Below are 18686 nucleotides of genomic sequence, written 5' to 3' on the forward strand. Positions count from 1 at the left end.
CAATTTTTCATGCTTGAAACCAAGCAAACAACCAAAACTGCTATTTTAAATGTTCAAACCAAACAATGTGCAGAACTGAGCTAAAAGGGAACATAAAGTGTAAAAATCCATAAAGAAACACTATTTACAACCACAAAAATATCGTGAGAATCTGAAAGAAACAACATAAGAAAAACAATCAATGGTGTGGCCCAGCTTAGGACGTTTCGTGTGATTATTAAAACCGGAAACTCGGTGCAGCTCTGGACATATATCAGGTTGGGTGACTGATGCTGAGATCAGCTCCTGCTACAGTGTTTAAATAAACTGTCGCTGTATAAGCTGAAAGGGGCCCGTCACCGGCTCCACAATGCGACTCGGGCTGGAGTTGTTTTATAGAGGCAGCAGCAGTTTGGAACAACTACCAGGACAAAACAGGCCCACCGAACAGAGGGAGAGGCAGAGACAGATAACAAAGTGTGTGTGTGTGCATCTGTGAGAGAGTGTGAGGGAGCTAATAAAGTAATGTGATGGATGATGTCCTTTCTCCCAGAGGGACTAGCACCATGTAAATTGGCCCACACAATGCATTATGGATAAGGCAGTTGAGATTATAGCTTGTTAATGTGTCCCTCCTCCCCCATCGCCTCCCCCGCCTCTCCTCCCTCCCTCTGTTTCCTTCTTCATCCCTCTGTTTCGGCTCAGGCAGTGACATGGTCACCTCATTGTTGGGGCGCTCTGGTCTTTTAGGTGCAGATGGAGAGGCTAACTCTCTGCCAGGCTTATTGTAGTGTGTTTCTGTGTGTGTTACTTTCCTCAGGCGAGGGTTGACAACAGTTTGCGGCCACAGTCCCCTAATGAGCACCGAGTTCCCAGTTTGTGTCCGAGATGCTGGGTCCCAGCTCTTCATAAGACTGAGATTTGTATTTTGGCTCCATGATTGACATGCGGCCATCAGCCACGGATGCCCCTCTAAGTGACAAAAACGGGTTAAACTGACCGTATGTGTGTGAGAAAAAGACAGTGAGCCAAGCAACCAAGCAGCCAGTAGAGAACGCCCAACAGCAGAGGCCAGGACTGTGGACATATGTCTCCTTCCTCACTCAGCAACCCTACACCCCCTCACCCGCTCCACCCCTCCCATGAGGATGCCCCTCGCAGCTTTTCTCCATCCTCCCCTCTGCTGCTCTACCCTAACACTATCGTAGAGGCTCGTCCAGGGACGCGTCAGGCCATCTGCTGACAGAGGACCGGAGGAGGAAATGAGTGTGTGGCTAAAGCTGCTGCCGCTTACCAACAGGGCTGCGGTTCAGCGTGTGTGCCGGAGTGTCTCTGGATGGATGGTCCAGAGCATGCGTTAAGGTCCCTTTATCAGGGACTTTTACCCTCCAAGCTTTAGTAATCTGTCTTTGATATTCAAAGCAAAGCAACACATTGCTTGTTTTGCAGTGTAAAACACACAACATCTAAACTCTCGGTGTGGAAAGAAATAAAAGTCCTTAAAAACAAGAGATGTCCAAATCTTCACGGTATGCGGTACTTTGAAAAATTCTTCCTTTTACATATTTCTTTGTTCTTGCTTGTGTTATTAACATTTCAGATCATTAAACAAACTGTAACATCAAACAAAGATGACATGAATAAAAACAAAATGTGAATAGTTTATTCATGTTGAGTCATGAATTAATTATGATCTACCAAATTTAATATCTTCTGTATCTTCAGAAACATCCAATCCTGCTCACTGAAAGAGTCGTGGGGTCGAGAAAGAGACGGCAAGAAGTAGCTGAAGAGATTTCAGAAACAAAACGCATCATACTCCAATCTGGAGAAATAACAAGATGACAAAGTCACTTATATCTACTAGCCTGGGAATGTTCACGAAATTATTTCTAGGACTTTGGGACTCAAGAGAAGCATATTGGAAAAAGAAACACCTAAAGCACCGCAGGCCTCACTTGCTTTAGTCTAGTTAGTCAGTGTTCAAGACATAACAATGAAAAGGGACCGGGCACTGGGAGAGTGTCAAGGTGAAAATCACTGCTGACCAAATATGACACCACAACCCGTCTTACGTTTGCCAAAAATGACGATCCTGAAGACTTTTGTAAAAGATTGTGTGGACTGAATTTCAGGACGTTTTGCTTATTGTTGAATCTCATATAAAACCAACACAAGGTTTAAAAAAAAGAACATCATAATGACAGTCAAACATATCGGTCGGTGCAGCTCATCATGAGGCCACAGGTCAACATCGAGGGGATCTGGCCAATGATCTGCTCCCTACAGGATCTGCCCAGGAAACCATCCAAACGAAGGAGGCATCACTGAGCAGGTCAGCTGCTTTGCTGCTTTAAGACCTGAGCGACGCGGAAAGATGACTTCTGCTATCAGGAAACGTCTGTCCATCATTTCATTACTTCAAGCTCATGAACGCTTGGGTTATAAAGCAGGACTAGAGTCCAAAGCACACAAACAGGTCTGCCTCAGGGCTAAACGGGGAGAACAATCAATGTTGTTGATTGTTCAAGCTTGGAAAACTCTCCAGTGTGGCAGAATTTAAACAATTCTGTCACTGATCTGAATATTTTTCCTTCATGAACAGCTCGACTCAAACTCACAGACTTGTGAGTGAAGTTTCGGCTCAATGTTTCACTCACTGTCAGTTGACTAAATGTGAGTGACACTGGTTTCCTTCACTGATAGTCCACTGTATTCAATGAGTAAAAAAGCTGTACAAATATACAAGATGTCACCCAAACTAATGATGCTCATTTTCTCACTGAAAACAAGACTTGAGTCTTACATGTGGCTTTGAGAAAAAGGAAGATGGCCTTGATAAGCTGAACATTTCTCCTCTTTGAGGCATTTTGGCTTCTAATCCTTCTAAAAAAATGTTACATATAAAAGCATTTCGGTAAGCAAGCATGCTCTCTGTCGTTTCATTTAGTTGATCCGAGTGGATGTGCGTGTGTTTTCTGTTGTGGACCCTCCACGGCCGTGTGTGTGGGTGGCTGCCTCCACCCATTAGAACGGGTCACCTCTTGCTCATGGAGAGTTTTCACGGCTGTGGAGCGGATTAGGAGCAGGGAGAAGGATGGAGGGGGAGGAGGAGGAGAGATTATTGGGCCGTCTGGAAGGGAGGCACAAAGAGAGAGCATTAGCATCACTCCAGCGTTTTTTTTGTTTGAGCTGGAGCTCACTCTCATCTGAGGAGCACGAAGCAGAGGGGAGGATAAATAGAGGAACAAACGAATGCTGCTGCAGAAGCATGAGTGGCCTTCACGGGAGAGGAGGGCTGGAGAGAGGACGGCAAAGTAGGTTGGGTCAAGAAGAATCTGTACTAACAAAGTTTCAATTGCATCTGCAACCTGTCACCACGTCTTAAACAGACTCACGCTCTTTAAATGGTTTCAAACTCCTTCACCCTGTGCTTCTATTGCTATCTGCAGACATACCTGGCTCGATCAGAAGCAACCAATCAGAAACAGGAGGAGGGTCTTAGCGCTGTCAATCACCCATGTGTATGTAGGCTACAGCTAGTTTCCCACAATGGAGCCTGCCACGATTGGTCAGACTCGTTACCGTGACCACCAACGACAGCAAATAAACAACTTTCCTGTAACAGTAAGTTGTTTCTCTGCCATTGGCGCAGCTGCAATATTTCTCTGATTTCATTGCCGTATCAAATGCTCTCAATAAAATTCCCTACAGACACAAGTGTAAACTTGCAGAGTTTAACAAACCCTACTGGGAGTTAACTGGTGGAAATATAAGAAAAAGCACATCATGCCAAGTTTTAGATCACCCTTGGGGAATGGTGTGTCATGACATTCTTTCCCAAATTCACTGGGAACTTTTGAGAGAGCCTAGCAGAAGAAGGAGAATTTTCTCCGATGAATATCTAAAACATATGACCAAATCAACACAGAAGCTTCACTACATACAAAATAACCTTTTTCTATGGCTACGCCAAGACTCTCATGCTATTGAAAATCTGTTTGTAGATCTAATAAGAAGAGACCACAAGAGAGAATCCAGGATTCTGGACTACCAGACTGAGAGTTTGAGAAATCCTCTTTATTCCAATTAAAGGAGCAGTTTTATGCATTTTCCACACACATATTATCATTTTTTTTAGCATAATCAACTATGACCCCTTCAGTTGCTATAAAAATTCTGTATATATCAAATATGACCTAAAAGAAATTTGACTTTGTAATTTAACCCTTGAAATTGGGCCTCTGTCTTTTTAAGAAAGTCTTGCTATTTCCAACACTCCACCTTCAGGAAGTCCTCACAACGCGGCTCCTCTATTAACCCTTTAACAATGGTTTTACCAGTGATTCATTGATTAGTAGCTCATATAATGAGCTCAGCAGGTGTGTATCGCTACCAGATATTGGCTAATTGCTGTCAGCTAGTCTGGAGGAGCTGAATGAGGACGTCGCTGGGGAACCGCAGCTCTGAGGAGCTGAGCCTCGAGGGCGCCCAGACGTTTTGCACAGCTGAATGGTTCCCACGGGATTTCTCAAACATGCATGAAAGAATCAGAGCAACACTCTTTCGATGAGGGAATAACGTAAGAGCAAGATGTAAAGCTAAAAAAAACAATTTCCACCCTGATCAAAGCCAAAAATGTACCAAAATAAAAGTTTGATGTAAGAAATGTGACTGAATTTTACACCAACGGTGTAAAATGCAGCTTTTGTTTTAAATACTAATGGACTTATTAGTATTTACCCATCATATACCCATGTGTCCTTGCAAAGCCCCACGGTAGCCACCCTGGCCAGGATTTACAAGTTGCTGTACACACACACCATGGACAGGTTGCTAGTCCATAACAGGGCAGCATAGAAACAACCGTGCACACACACACACACACACACACACACACACACACACACACACACACACACACACACTCATACATAAGAGCTCTTTAGAGTGTTGAATTAACCAACCAGTCATGTGTTTGGACAGTGATAGGAAGCCGGAGCACACGGAGAGAAAAGGCAGACTGGGATTCAAACCCAGGACCGTCTTGCTTTAAGGCAACAGTGCTACCAATAGTGCTACTCATTGTGCTTCAGATCACATGAATGCTAGTTAATATAAGCAGTCTAGAGACACTTTATTACAGCAAACAGTTTATGATATTGATTTCAAACTTCTACAGTATATTCCAGTAAATCTCTTTCTCGGTGATGGGAACATAAAAAACATTCCGCCTGACAGCGCAGCCGTCGAAAGAAAGTTTGAAGGCCCACCGCTTTAAAGCATCCTCGTGTCCCGCCGCACATTCCCGCTGATTTACAGCACCGGCAGTCGGAGACGCTTAACGGGAATAGACGAGCGTTTTTATGGACCGCTTACTTCCCGTCTCGGTGAGCGTCAAAGTAAAAGCCTGAAGGTGATTAAAACCTAAAGTGAGCCCAACATTAAACCAGACAAAGTTCCTCGTTTACAATTAAGAGTTTGACTGATGGCCTTAATGGCCGCCTCCTCTCCTCTCGCTCGCACACACACACACCCACACACTGAGAACCTGCTGCCAGTTGGTCTTAAAGAGGCAAATTCCTCTGCAGCATTTCCTCAACGTCGTAAAGCGCCTGCCGTTAAAAGCGACGCGTTTCCGATCCGTCTGCTCTCCCTGACACTCCCAGATAAAGTTGGCGTTAGGTTGATTTGGGGGGAATTTGCGCACCATATGCTGCTGTGTCGAACAGCGACGTTTAGGCGGCCTAGGTTTCTGCATTCCCTAATAGCTGCATCATTGGAGCTTGTTTGTCTAATGTGCTTGTAAACGTTATTTATTGGGAGTCTGCCCACCACCCAGCTCCTCCACGCATGCTAAGGAGACAGACATAAGATATGCAAATGCTAACGTCGACCAAACTTCGCGGCAGTAAAACAGAACATTTGCATTTGATGTAGTACATAATAAACTGGTTATTAGCATTTTAAACGCGCGGAACAGCATTGAAAAAATGCAGCCTGCGCTGGTGCAGTTTTTGTTATTGCTTCGCACAATCAAAGCCCAACGCAGGGGCCACATGTGCCATGAAACCCGTCCGTGTGTGACTCGGAGCGTAAATATAAAGACAGGTAGATGCACACGAGATAGATCGAGATAGTTTTTGACTGCCAGGGCTTCAAAGCGGAGTGATATTTCATCATTTGCAGCTGCGGTGAAGAGGTTCCGGTCTTTACGCCTCTATTGTCAATACCTGATTACCCTTGAAGGGTCACGGAAGGTCAAAAGGCTGGGTCATGTAAAAATCCTTATAATTAATTATTCTGGGTTTTTTTTTTTAAGCTGCATGATCTCATGCTGAATTTCTTTCAGTCTAACCTTTGAGTGGTTAAATATCATGTTAAGAAATAATAGATTTTGGCGCTGGTGCTTTTAATTTTTGCCTCAGTTAATTAGACCATCTATGAACTTCTAAAAGGTAACCCATGACCTTTTGTTTATCTGTAAATTTCACGTAACACAGTTGCTAATTTCTTTTGACCTTTGGCCAGAAGGATGGATTACACACACATACACACACACAGTGCAAGATTTGAGAAATAAATCTTGCTAATCACAGTCAACAAAACACCTATCAGATCATCCTTTGACTTTGTGCCCTAAATGTGTTTATTGCTCCACACAATCAGAACGGGGGATTGAAGTCGGCCAATCCTGAGCCACCTCAGAAGGAAGTCATGAACCTCTATAAACTGTAAGGGATTGTAGATCCACCGCTTTAGGTACAGCGGAGGATCTGTGACGCTTTAACTATTTACTTTACAAATCTGCGAGGGTTGCAGCTTTCACCTTCGATCAGTAACTGTGTTGTTTTGGTCGTTAGAAATAATCTTTTAAGCTCCAAGATAACAACAATCTGACCTTTTAGACAGACAGACAATCGTCTCATGATTGACTTTAATGCAAAATTCATCCACCATCCTGTCATCTCAAGAATGTGAACGCTTGATTGGGTAAAATGCAGCATTCACCTTCACAGTTGGATGCAAAACACAAACAGCTGAATTTAGCGTTTTCTGGTTCCTATAAGGAAATTGAAACAAGATTTTTCATGTGGATAAAACTCTATTTCAGCTTTGTCTAAGAGAAATGTCCAAATATCAATAATCAGATAATCTAACTGAGATAATTGGATAAACAACCTGTCCAGATGGTTGACTTCTTTTGGATTCTCTTGAAATCCTGACAAACACCTGTGATTAGAAAAGCTTGCTTTGACTAAATCTAAAAGCGAACTGAAAAAAGACAGTCAAACGAGTTAAGGTGAGTGCGTTTCGTTGCTCGTGGTGAACTCCTCAGAGAACGCTGTGCTTGTTGATATGCAGCAACAGAACCTATCCTGGGACGGAGCGCTACAGGTAACCCCACCGCCCCCCAAACTTCACCCCGACACACCGGCTTAAATCCAGCATATTAATCTCTCCCCTCCTCTCGTTGTCGCCTCAGACAAGCTGGCTTTCATTCCCCCCCGCTTGCAGAGACCTTCGCCTGATTTTCTGGTCATGTGCACCTATTGCAGAGGGGGCGAAGCGGACACAAAGTGACATAGCAGAAGCAGAATGGGGGGAGGGGGGGAGAAGAGGAGGAGGCGAGGCTGCGGCCTGAAAGGAGGCGATGGGAGGCGTCTGATTGTCCTACGCTGAAAGGGACAGTTAAAGGAAGAAACTTGTTGCTGAAACTTGAGGTGGGGGTGAGCTAGAAGCTGGTTATGAGTTGCTATGTATATTTTTCTGTAGGTCTAATGACCAGGAGGAGAAAGACTGCTGACCAAAGAGAGGATCAGCTTGAAAACAGGGAAAGAGTAAAAAGAGTAGTATGAAACATTGGGAAATGCATAAAGAAGATCATTGCAGGGTTTTCCATTGGCTCCACGTCAGGGAGGGTCTGGCTGCTGCATCCTGATTCTGACCAAACTTTGTCAGAGTTTGGAAGTAAAGCACAGAATCAAAGTGAAGCTGTGGCTTCCCAGAGATCGAAGCACACACCTCTGCGAGGAGAAATGCAATCTGAGATGCTAAATTCTGCCTCCGTTTGCTCAAACGGAAACAAATAAAAGAACATGAAGGTATGCTTCTTCATCACTGAAATGTTAATTTAACTTGTTTTTGCCTAATTAACGGCAGTGTCTCCCAAGAACAAAACAGCCCCACCGATATTAATTAGGACGTCAATATTCATGTTGGCAGAGACGGTTGTGAGGTCTGTAATTACCGAGATTCTCATCATTTGATCGTCTCTTTAATTAAAGACTCGCTGTAATTTCCGAGGTTTGTTTACGTCTCGCAAAACGAGAATTCTTACTGATATTCGCTTTCACACAGAATTCGAACCAAACAAATACTTTTAAAAGTTGCCCCGGCATTTATTTGTTTGTGCTTTTTTTTAAAAAACGCCGAGTTGTCGTCTGAATGAAACAAACCTCTGAGCCGGCTTTGGCGACGAGTCGTGTTGCTGTCTTCCATCTGGCGCTCCAACACTGCGGGCTTTGTAAAGACTCCTTTGCAAAGCTTCAAACTGCGGATTGATGTTACCTTTGATGAGGAACATGAAAAACTGCACATCGGCGTGCACTTAGCTGAGCGGCGACCCAGCTTCCCTTCGATCATCTGGAGGAGTTTCGGAGGGAAAAACTACTACCATCCAGATCCAGATGAAGTATTACAGCTTTCTGGTCTTTCAGCTGTAAAGTAAAAGTAGTTCATGTACTTTAAATACACTTTTAAGCTGTTTTGTTGCTTTATCACAAAGATGCACATGTGAACAAAGATTTTTCTCTTCTGCAGTTTGAAACAACCACACTGTGTTTTTTTTTTTTTTTAAACAATAAAAACAAAAATAGGCCAGGAATTATCTCCCGGCCTGTGCAATGTAGCAACAGGATTATTACTCTTTAACATGTAAATGTCTTCTACAGATTTTCAAAAATGTCATTTTCATTTTCAGTTTTCTTATTGACATGATGATTTTTTAAATTAATTAATTTTTTTTTTGCAACTTCATTATTTTGTGAAAACGACGGATCAGATAATTAGAATAATCACAGTCACACTCTGGTGTAAAAACAGGTGTAATTTACCTGTTTAACCTCAGTAGCAGATGTTGAGCAACTAAACAAAAATAACTAAAATGTAAAATTTTAGAAGTACAGTTTTGAACAGGGCATGAATGTCATTTTCTTTCAGGGTGCATTTAAAATACATGATGCCCTTTTTTTTAAAATAAACACTCAGGATGAAATAAATAGACAAACACTCTTGCTGTAAATATTCCTCTGAGAGTTGCACTTATGCCACACATGATCACAGATTGGATGTTTGATTGAGTTTGTATCTTAAGCGTAGTCTGAATTATCCATCACAACTAAACCAGGTTTAATGTTTAGTTTAGCTTAGTTTAGTTTTCTTTTCTATTTCAAACACATTCACATTCAAATACCACGATACATATTCGGATAACCGTTGGTTTGAAAAGGCAGAGGTATAAACTTACGTGACCCTTCCACCTTCTTTTTTTCGGTGTCTTAGTTTACAAGTTGTTCTTTATTGAAAGGACCTGAAATAAAAATAATGACAGATGTCAGATGAGTGGCAAAGAAGAAATGCGTACTAAAATATAATTCTGGAGTAAAGTCATTTTATAAATTGATAGCTTAAAAAAAAAACCCCGTAAAAAATAAACATTGGCAGATAAATTCATTAATAGGAATAATATTTTTTCCCCATGTTACAAGTGAAATGCTAGTACTTTTTCATCAACGGTGTCCTTATTTCCTTTTCCCTCAGCAACACTTTAGCAGACCACAGGTCTCTGAGGAGGAGTGGCCTTCTCATTAAATGTAAATAAACGGATCGTCTGTGGAAATGCAAACAACTCGCTGTTGAGGAACGTTCATGACAATTCAGTAATTCCTATGAACTTGTAAAAGCCAGGTACTTTTTTCCATTCTTTATGTTTATTGCTTCCAATACAGGCCTATAATATTAACAGCATTAGCAGGAAAAAAAAATAAACAACAACTTTTGTCTGATAAAGTGGCGGAGCTATTTCTCAGAGAATGTTTTTTTGTTTTTTTTTTTTCTTTAAGAAGGGAGAAAACAGGCAGAACCAGAAGGGAACCAGTAAGAGGGGTGGAGCGATGAAGACGTACAAACAGAGGAATAAAAGGAAAGTGAGGAGCTTATGCAGTGAAAAGAGCACATCATGGGCAACCTGCTGCGATGGCAGGCTGGAAGAACGCTGAATAACTGCCTTCATTTAGGCCAGTGTCCTGGTGGTGTGCAGCTAAAGGCCTCTCACACACACACACATACACACACACGGAAAAACAGCACTTTAAAATTCACTGTGTTCCTGCACAAGCTAATACCTGACACAAACACACCCCGACACACACACATCTCAAACATTTCTCCACATTGGCCGGATTAGGAACACTTTCTCTTGGATGTGAGGCTGCTCCACGCACAAAGGAACACTTGGGGACAGGATTAGTAGGCTTAGAGCGGATTCACATATGTCCAGTTCAAGCAATTGGTATTCAAAGCTTTACACTTTCAAATGCCACCAGGAGAGAGCAAAGCCGACCAGCACTTTCCTTTGCATTGGCAGCACCTTTATGAGGAGGCGCTCCTCAGCCGGGCCGACAATGAGGCCGCGAATACACTTTTTTACTGTTCTACCAGGGGGATCGGGTCGGGGAAGGGCAGAGGCAGACCTTATTATCCAGTTCTGGAGGGCAGTTTGGGTGGGAGGGCGCAGACGGACAGGATGGACAGATGACAGATGGAGGGATGTTGACGTGGCGATCAGAGGAAGGGTACTCCGGCTACTTCCATGCGTTATTGTTGGTGGCCCGTTTCTCCACTCCAACTCCACAAAACAGGTCTGGAGTGGACCCTTCAGAGCAGACAGAGGCTCTCAGTGCCTCAACTGAGCATGCCCAGCTCCGACCAGGAAGCTGTAGCATTTTAGACGGGCGACTGTTTTTTTTTTTTTTTCATACTCTCACTCAATCTGTTGGTGTTTTATATTTGTGGATTTGTTTTTTTTTGTTTGTTTGTTTGTTTTTTGCAACCAGAAATTCTGCTTTTACTTTCCAACAATTTGAGTCACTCTGTGTTTTTGACTGATAAAAAGGTAAACAGAAAACCTGCCATATGATTTCAGAGCTGATGGGATGGCAATAAGATCAACACAGTCCAGCCATACAAAGTATCACAAGTCTGTGCTGCAGAAGATCCTGGGTTTGATCCAGGTTAAGTTTTGTCTTGGCTATTTGCTGATTTCAGAAGACTATATTTACGTCACTATAAGTTGCTGTAACTATGAGCTGTGTTTCAATTCGTCTAAGTGTGTTGAGATGAAACTTTCTCATCAAAATTACAACAGCTTCCCCATGAATGGAACGATTTTGTGTAAATTTTGTTGCACCTACTTCACCTGGATTAGACTGAAAATAAAAAGGGTTTATTTGAACCAAGTTTAAAAACTGAATCTAATTTGTAACAGCTAATTTTATTAGTTTTGCTCAAGCTATAGTAACGATTTCAGAATTATTCAGATCAGAATTTTGGCTTGAGCAAGACCAATAAAAATTGTGGTCACAGGTTGGAGTAATTTTTCAAAGTTGGCTCAAAGAAACACATTTTCAGTGCCGTTAAAAAGGGTAAACTAAGAAGATACTTTAATCTTTGTTACAGCCTGTGACTGTTTGCACAGCACAGGAATAATTAAATACTTTATTTACTTTTAAATAGGATGGTTTAGTGCAAATTATTTTTGTGCCAAACTTTTAATTTGAATCCGGTTTTCATTTGAGGGAGAGCTTTGAAATGTGGAAATGTTCAGTTATTATGGTTTAAAGAGACACATTTACTTCTAAAGAAAATTCTTTAGGAATCATAATATAATCTATTTATTATTGACTGTTTGCCATGAAAAAAGCTGAAGCCAACTTTTGATTGGTTGCTCTGTACCTCCAGAAAACTGCTCAGCCTTCGCAGATGAATTTGGAGATTCAGACAGAACCTCAGAATCCATTAAGAAACTTTTCAGCTCTGTTGTGGTCAGTTCTGGTGAAACACAGCTATTGAATCCAGTCTGGTTCAGAAACATTGTTTCTTCCACTCTCCTTTTAGGCTAAAGATAATTATAAGTACTTAGGACGAGACAATGAAGTCTTCCTCTTTAAGTTTCAGAAGGACTCACAAAGTTTGGATACATTTAAGGTGCAGATCAGTTCCCTAATGAAGCATTGTTTTAATTTTCAAAGCAGGGCACAGACAAAGATGGAGCGTGATTTATTTATTTTTCCCCTCCTCTAAATTAGATTATTGTAATTGCGTCTTTATCCTATCAGGCAGCTGGAGCTCATCCAAAGAGACCTGACCAAAACCGGGAAAATGAATCATCTTAGTTCATATTCCTGCACCGGCTCCATGTTTGTAAAAGAACAGCATGTTTTAAAATCCTGTTTATGTTGTTTGTTTGTTTTTAAAAAAAACTAGAATTAGTGTTGGACATACAAACACCTTGGACAGGCTTCTTTGGTTGAAACAAGTAGATCCTTCAGGTCATCTCAGATGTTTTCACAGAGCGATCAGAACGAAACAACGTTTTATGTTCTCAGCTCTGAAACCAACTCACTGAAAACCTGAGCTATTGCTCCACATATCAGGTCGATAAAGTCTATAATTTAGAACAGGTTTGTAGTGAGGGGCAAAAATACAGATTTAAGCTATGTGCAGTTAAAATTTTATTTTAATTTACTTACTTTCTCCTAATTGTATAACCGATTTTACATGTATTTTCATCTTGTAACTGTTTCCCTCTAGTCCTGCAAATCAATTTAAATGATATTATTATTATTATTATTATTATTATTATTATTATTATTATTATTATTATTATTATCATAGGAACTGCGAAGAACTTTCCAGAGTCTGTGGTGATCTGTGTTCACTTACGATCAGCCGGATCGTCTCCAGACTGAGGCAGCAGGAACCGATGAATGGAACAACTTACCTTCCCAGTCCTGCGCATTTTCCTGTCAGTCGCAGTCCAAGGAGTGTAACTTCATAGAACTCAACATTTTCTGTTTTATAGGTTTCATAAAGTTGTTTTTTTTCCAAGTGAGTTTAATGTTTATTGTTTTCTAGGCAAACTTAGTTTGAAAAATGATGGGCTACTTCAGGTTTTACGCGCAACTCGGCTGTGCGTAAAGCGTTTGTTGTAGTTGCGGCAAAACATTACAAATGAAACTGCTCCACTTTGTGCGTTGATGTTATTATAGCTGTGAGGTCACTAAATGCACTGCTTTAAAACCGACCGGCTTGTTCCTGTGTTTGCTACAGCAGCGGAGCTCTTTGGGCCCCTGGCTGCGTCCTAACAATGCCAGTGGGTCGCCGCACAGCGCGGTCAGTGGGACAGTCAAAGCACGCCGCCCCTTTCGCGCCGGCACGTCACTCTCTTAACCAGGCGTTATGAATGGGAAAGCCGCTTTTGTCTGTCCCCGCGTATAAATACGCGCCATGAGTGTCCTCTTCGTGCGCACACGGAGAGAGAGAAAGTCGGCAGCCACATAAGCAAAGCGGCTACTGCAGAGCGGGACAGGACGCACGCAGGCGACATCAGGCGTTCAGAGCGAGTAGAAAGGCTCAGGAAAACAGAGGGAGAGACCGACTGGCGGAGTGACACGAGAGAGGGGAGGGAGAGGAGAGGAGAGAGGGAGGAAGCCGGCAGCGACCTCCTACCCGACAACCTCGGAAGCAAACCCATAAAATGAATTCAGACTCCAGCCCGAGCAGCAGAGCTTCTTCCCCGGACATGGACGGCATGTTTCTTCGAGACCACCATCCGCACCACCACCACCACCACCACCACCTCCACCAGCACGTCGGCTCGTCCGTCACCTCCTCCACGCAGAGCGGCGAGCAGCAGAGCCAAAAGATAACCGAGCACCTGCGCGCAGTTGACGCAAAGTCCGCGTTGGTGGGAAGCAGCAGCAGCAGTAGTAGTAGCAGCAGCAGCAGCAGCAACAAGTACAAACTGAAGAAGCAGGTCACCGAGGAGGAAATGTACCAACTGAGACTCAAGATCAACGGCCGGGAGCGGAAGCGCATGCACGACCTCAACCTGGCCATGGACGGGCTGCGCGAGGTGATGCCGTACGCGCACGGGCCGTCGGTGCGGAAGCTCTCCAAGATCGCCACGCTGCTGCTGGCCAGGAACTACATCCTGATGCTCACCAGCTCCCTGGACGAGATGAAGCGGCTGGTGGGAGAGATTTACGGCGGGCAGCACTCGGCCTTCCACTGCGGGACCGTGGCGCACGGGGCCGGCGCGAGCGGACACTCGGCGGTCCCGGCCGCGGCCGCCGCGGCAGCCGCCGCCGCCGCCGCCGCCGCGCACCAGGTGCACCCTCTCCTCGGCGGCGCGCTGACCTCCTCCACGTCCTCCACGCTGTCCAGCGCGCTGCCCGGACTCACGTCCATCAGGGCGCCCCACGCGCTGATGAAGGGCTCCCCGGCGGCGCCCCCGGCGCTGCAGCTGGGCTCCGGCTTCCAGCACTGGGCCGGCCTGCCCTGCCCCTGCACCATCTGCCAGGTGCCTCCTCCTCCGCACATCCCCATCACCTCCACGGGCTTGACGAGACTCACGGGGGAGGGGAAGGACGGCCTGAAATGATGTCCGACACCCAGCAGAGACTGGACGATGATCTGACGTCTTGTACATAAAGAAATCAGGGCATGGGATGCATGTTGTCGTTTAGTTTGTTTTCTTGATAAACGTATATAAGAGAAAAATAAATTTAACCTCCTTGTAACAAGGACATATAAAGACTGACTCTTGGTTTTTCACCCCTCGCAGGTGAAAAAGCGCAACAGGACGCCATGTTCCTCCTGTGTTTGGCTGAACTTAGTTTTCACGGCACATTGTGACAAGTGGCGGAGGCTGCTTGCACGTTATGGTTTTGGTTTCGCATCAGGCGTCATTTTGTGAAAAACGAAGAAAGCTTCCCGTGCCTTGTACCAAGGAGTTTATACACTTACACGAGAGTTAAGAGATTCATGGGGTTTGGCTGAAACGAGTTGGAGTGAAAGATCCATTTCAGCAGTGTGGCATATTTCTTGTCTGGTTGTGCAACAGTTCTGTTTTTTTTTCTTCCCTTTCTATATATATATATATATATATATATATATATATATATATATATATATATATATATATATATATATATATATATATATATAAAGGTTGTCGTTTCTTTTTCTTGCATGTTTGTGTAATGATCTCGGCATTACTGTTTTTGCAGAAAAGACTTTGCCCAGAGACCCTGTGTGTTTATTTTTGTACATTGTTGATGATTAATTCAAACAAATATTTATTATCACCGGCGTTCCTGAGGTTTCAATAAAACTGGAATTATGGATCATAAACGCTGTCTTTTTTTCTTTCATAGTTTAAACATTATTATTATTATTATTATTATTATTATTATTATTATTGTTGTTGTCGAATGTGCTACGAATTCGTTTACGTGTTTCCATCATATTGTACAATTAAAGTTTTACTCTAAGAAATACAGAAGAAGGGATTTAACCACACACACAAAAAAAACATTTCAAATATGTTTATGTAGATATTTTCCACCAGATTCTTTTCTCAGTCATTTCTATGCTACACACTAACTTTTCTAGAACTATTTAAAAAATATTCAAGGATAGCCCAGCAAAGTGCTAGTCAAACGTTTTGCAAATCCTAATAAAAATAAAAACTATATATATATATATATATATATATATATACAGTATATATAAACTCTTTAGTTTTAAAGAGGAATTAAGTGAGTTTACTTTTACTAGCCTTTCCTTCTAAACTTTAATAATAATAATAATAATAATAATAATAATAATAATAATAATAATAATAATAATAATAATAATAATAATTTGCCCAAAGTACAAACTTTTTTTTTTAACATCTTGCTTTTCAACATTCTCTATAAAAACCATTTTGTTCTGGGAACAATTCGTTCTTTCTTTTCCCTCATTTTAAAAACTTTCTTTTTTCTTGGAGGCCTCACGTCGCACAATAATCTTGAATGAACATCGCTCATTTCAATGCGCTCAGAAAGGAGAGACGGACATGAAATGACGGAGCGCAGCAGCAGCAGCAGCAGCAGCTCCATCAGACGGGACGCGCCGCGCCTGGGGAAGCGCAGAGCGGTTTGTCCGCCGGCTCCCCTGGGTGTTCCCTCCCGTCTCATCTCCGCAGCCGACAGAATGTGTGTTTGTGCAGATTACAAGTTAATTGTTCATGGGGGACCGAGAGGAGCAAAATCACATCAGAGAAAGGCGTCGGGATTACAGGCTGCTAAATGTAGAAGATTATACATTCACACCACCACCAGCCCTCCACCTCCCCTCTGCTCCCCCTCCTCTGCCTCGCCGCATGCAAATGCTTGTGTGGATTAAGTTAGGGGGGGAGGGAGGGGGCGAAAAATAATAAAGAAAGACTGAATAAAAGTGAGTTGAGAAGGCCTTTTGTAATTTACTCGGCCGGGAGAAAACACAAGTTGAGAAAGAGTGAAAGAGTTGGTTTTCCGCGCCTTGTTTTGTCTTTAGGAATGAGCGCGGCCTGGCCGTCCCGTCCGCAGGCCGCCAGATGGGATGTAAATAGCTGGGAAGGCGGAATGGCCTTTTAACCGCGCAACACTGAGGAGGATGTTGTCAAGGGAAGCTGGCGGTTTGCGAGTTAATAGTCATGAGTTGGGGTAATTACTTAAGGTTTATTATGCTCGGGGTTTCAAAGGAAATGGACTCTTCAATGGGCCGAGGAATACTTTTTAATTCTGGCTAATTAGGGGCCTGAGTAAAGCGGACGCAACTGCTGCTGCCGCGGCGGCGGCGGCGGCGATCAGCGGCCCTTTGTGAGTAAACAGAAATAACGCAATCATGCGCGTGTAAATTGCAGGCAAAATACACATGCAAATCAGGTATTAAAAAGGAAAAGGAGCAAATGCCAGATTACAGATTATCCTGTTTTCCCCCCCCTTGTCCTTAAGAGTTTGCAACAAGCATTCTCATTAAACTTTTGTTTTTAAAATCTTACTGGTGTTTGGATCCACCTCTACTGAAGCAGACGGACAAATCGGATATTATGGAAAATTGAACATTAGGACAAATTAAATAAAAAAAGGAGTCAGATTCCAACTTATTTTTGTGAGTTTAAATATTTCCCAGTTGTTGTTGTTGTTGTTGTTGTTGTTTTTAAACTTTGGTGGGACTTTTGATGCGTCTCCGTCTATTTCACACCTGCTTCAAAAGTAAATACAATACACACGTTGCATAAAAACGTACAAAACCGGTCATCACGTTAAAAATACTGAAATACGAGAAATGAAAAAGCAGGAAATAGGCATTTAGAAAAAAAAAAATCAAGATTCTACAATTCTTACGACTGCAAACAGAAGAACATATGAAGCCACAAACATGTAAATAACGCGGCTGGGTGAAGCTGAGTGACAGAGAGGCCGCCGAGTGTCTTTTGTCGCTGATTACTGGAGGGACTTGTGAGCATCAGCTCCTCTTTTCACGAGGCTTGACAAACGACTGGTCCTCCAAAGCGCACACACCTGTTACTGCGGGCTACTCGAGGTTTATCACTCACAGCAACACTGCTTTGTTCGCGCTCTCCTCGAGCGCACACGCAAACACGCGCGCGCGCGAGCGCGCACATTTGGACAAGGATGCTAAACAAGGCGACAAATGCTGCCCGACTCTTTCCCTGCACTCAAACCTCCAAACTGAAACTCTGAAAAGTTTGTTTTAATGAAGTAAATGAACTGCGAGCTCATTTACAGAGACGTATTTTATTTTATTTTATTTTACTACGGAAAGCTGTCGTGTGACGGACATATCTTTTACCGCTGCTGTGCTCATGGCTGCGGGGTCGACGCGGTTTCAGTGTGAAGTGCTCTTCCGCTGGTTTGTTTGCTCACTCGGGCGGCGAACCGGAGCGGGGCCAGGGCCCGAGGGCAGCAATTGAAAATAAATTTCATCTTGAATAAGAGGCGAGCCGCCGGATCAGTGGAGCGGCTGTAGAACAAAAGCAGTTGAGGGGATAAGTTATTGGAGGGGCTGACAGGCTGAACGAGGTTGATTATAACCGCCTGGTCCTGCTCTCTCTCTCTCTCTCTCTCTCTCTTTGTGTGTGTGTTAAAGTGAAGCAGGTGCAAAGGCCATTCCCTCCGTGATTCTACCTCGGTGTGTCCGCCCCCTTCTCAAACCCTGCCCTCCGGGGGGGCCTTGGGGTCCTTCCCCCTGTCCTCAGCTGATTCCATCGACTAATGTTTAAGCCATACTGCCAAAAACAGAAAGCATATTTCCATCATAAGAAGCGCTCTGCCGTCAGCCATCAGCGGCTGGACTCATTTGCATGTTAATTGCGTGGATGGAGAAGGGGTGTTGACACCTTCTTTTGTCCACGCGGGGTCGCGGGAAGTGAAAGGACGGGCCTGCAGGAGGACATCCGTGTGTGTTGCTGTTTCAGGCAGTCTGTGTCATCTGTTAGCGTGGGGCGTTCAAACAAAAATAATTTTAAAAATTGTTCAAGCTGATTTATTATTGGGGTGTTTACAAATCATTAAGAACAAACTGCACACTTC

General features: G+C 43.3%; 1 protein-coding gene across 1 annotated transcript; it reads left to right on the forward strand.

Moving 5' to 3' along the window:
* Nucleotides 1-13348: 13348 nt before the first annotated feature.
* Nucleotides 13349-15203, forward strand: olig3 (oligodendrocyte transcription factor 3). Its single transcript, XM_032552620.1, has one exon. The coding sequence runs from the start codon at nucleotides 13799-13801 to the stop codon at nucleotides 14702-14704; it is 906 nt and encodes a 301-aa protein (XP_032408511.1). The 5' UTR covers nucleotides 13349-13798; the 3' UTR covers nucleotides 14705-15203.
* Nucleotides 15204-18686: the final 3483 nt, after the last annotated feature.

This window comes from Xiphophorus hellerii, chromosome 22 (assembly GCF_003331165.1).
Source record: "Xiphophorus hellerii strain 12219 chromosome 22, Xiphophorus_hellerii-4.1, whole genome shotgun sequence".
In the NCBI taxonomy this organism is placed as follows: Eukaryota; Metazoa; Chordata; class Actinopteri; order Cyprinodontiformes; family Poeciliidae; genus Xiphophorus; species Xiphophorus hellerii.

Excerpts from the sequence above, each read along its gene's own strand:
- olig3 (XM_032552620.1), top strand. The coding sequence starts at position 13,799 with ATGAATTCAGACTCCAGCCCGAGCAGCAGAGCTTCTTCCCCGGACATG.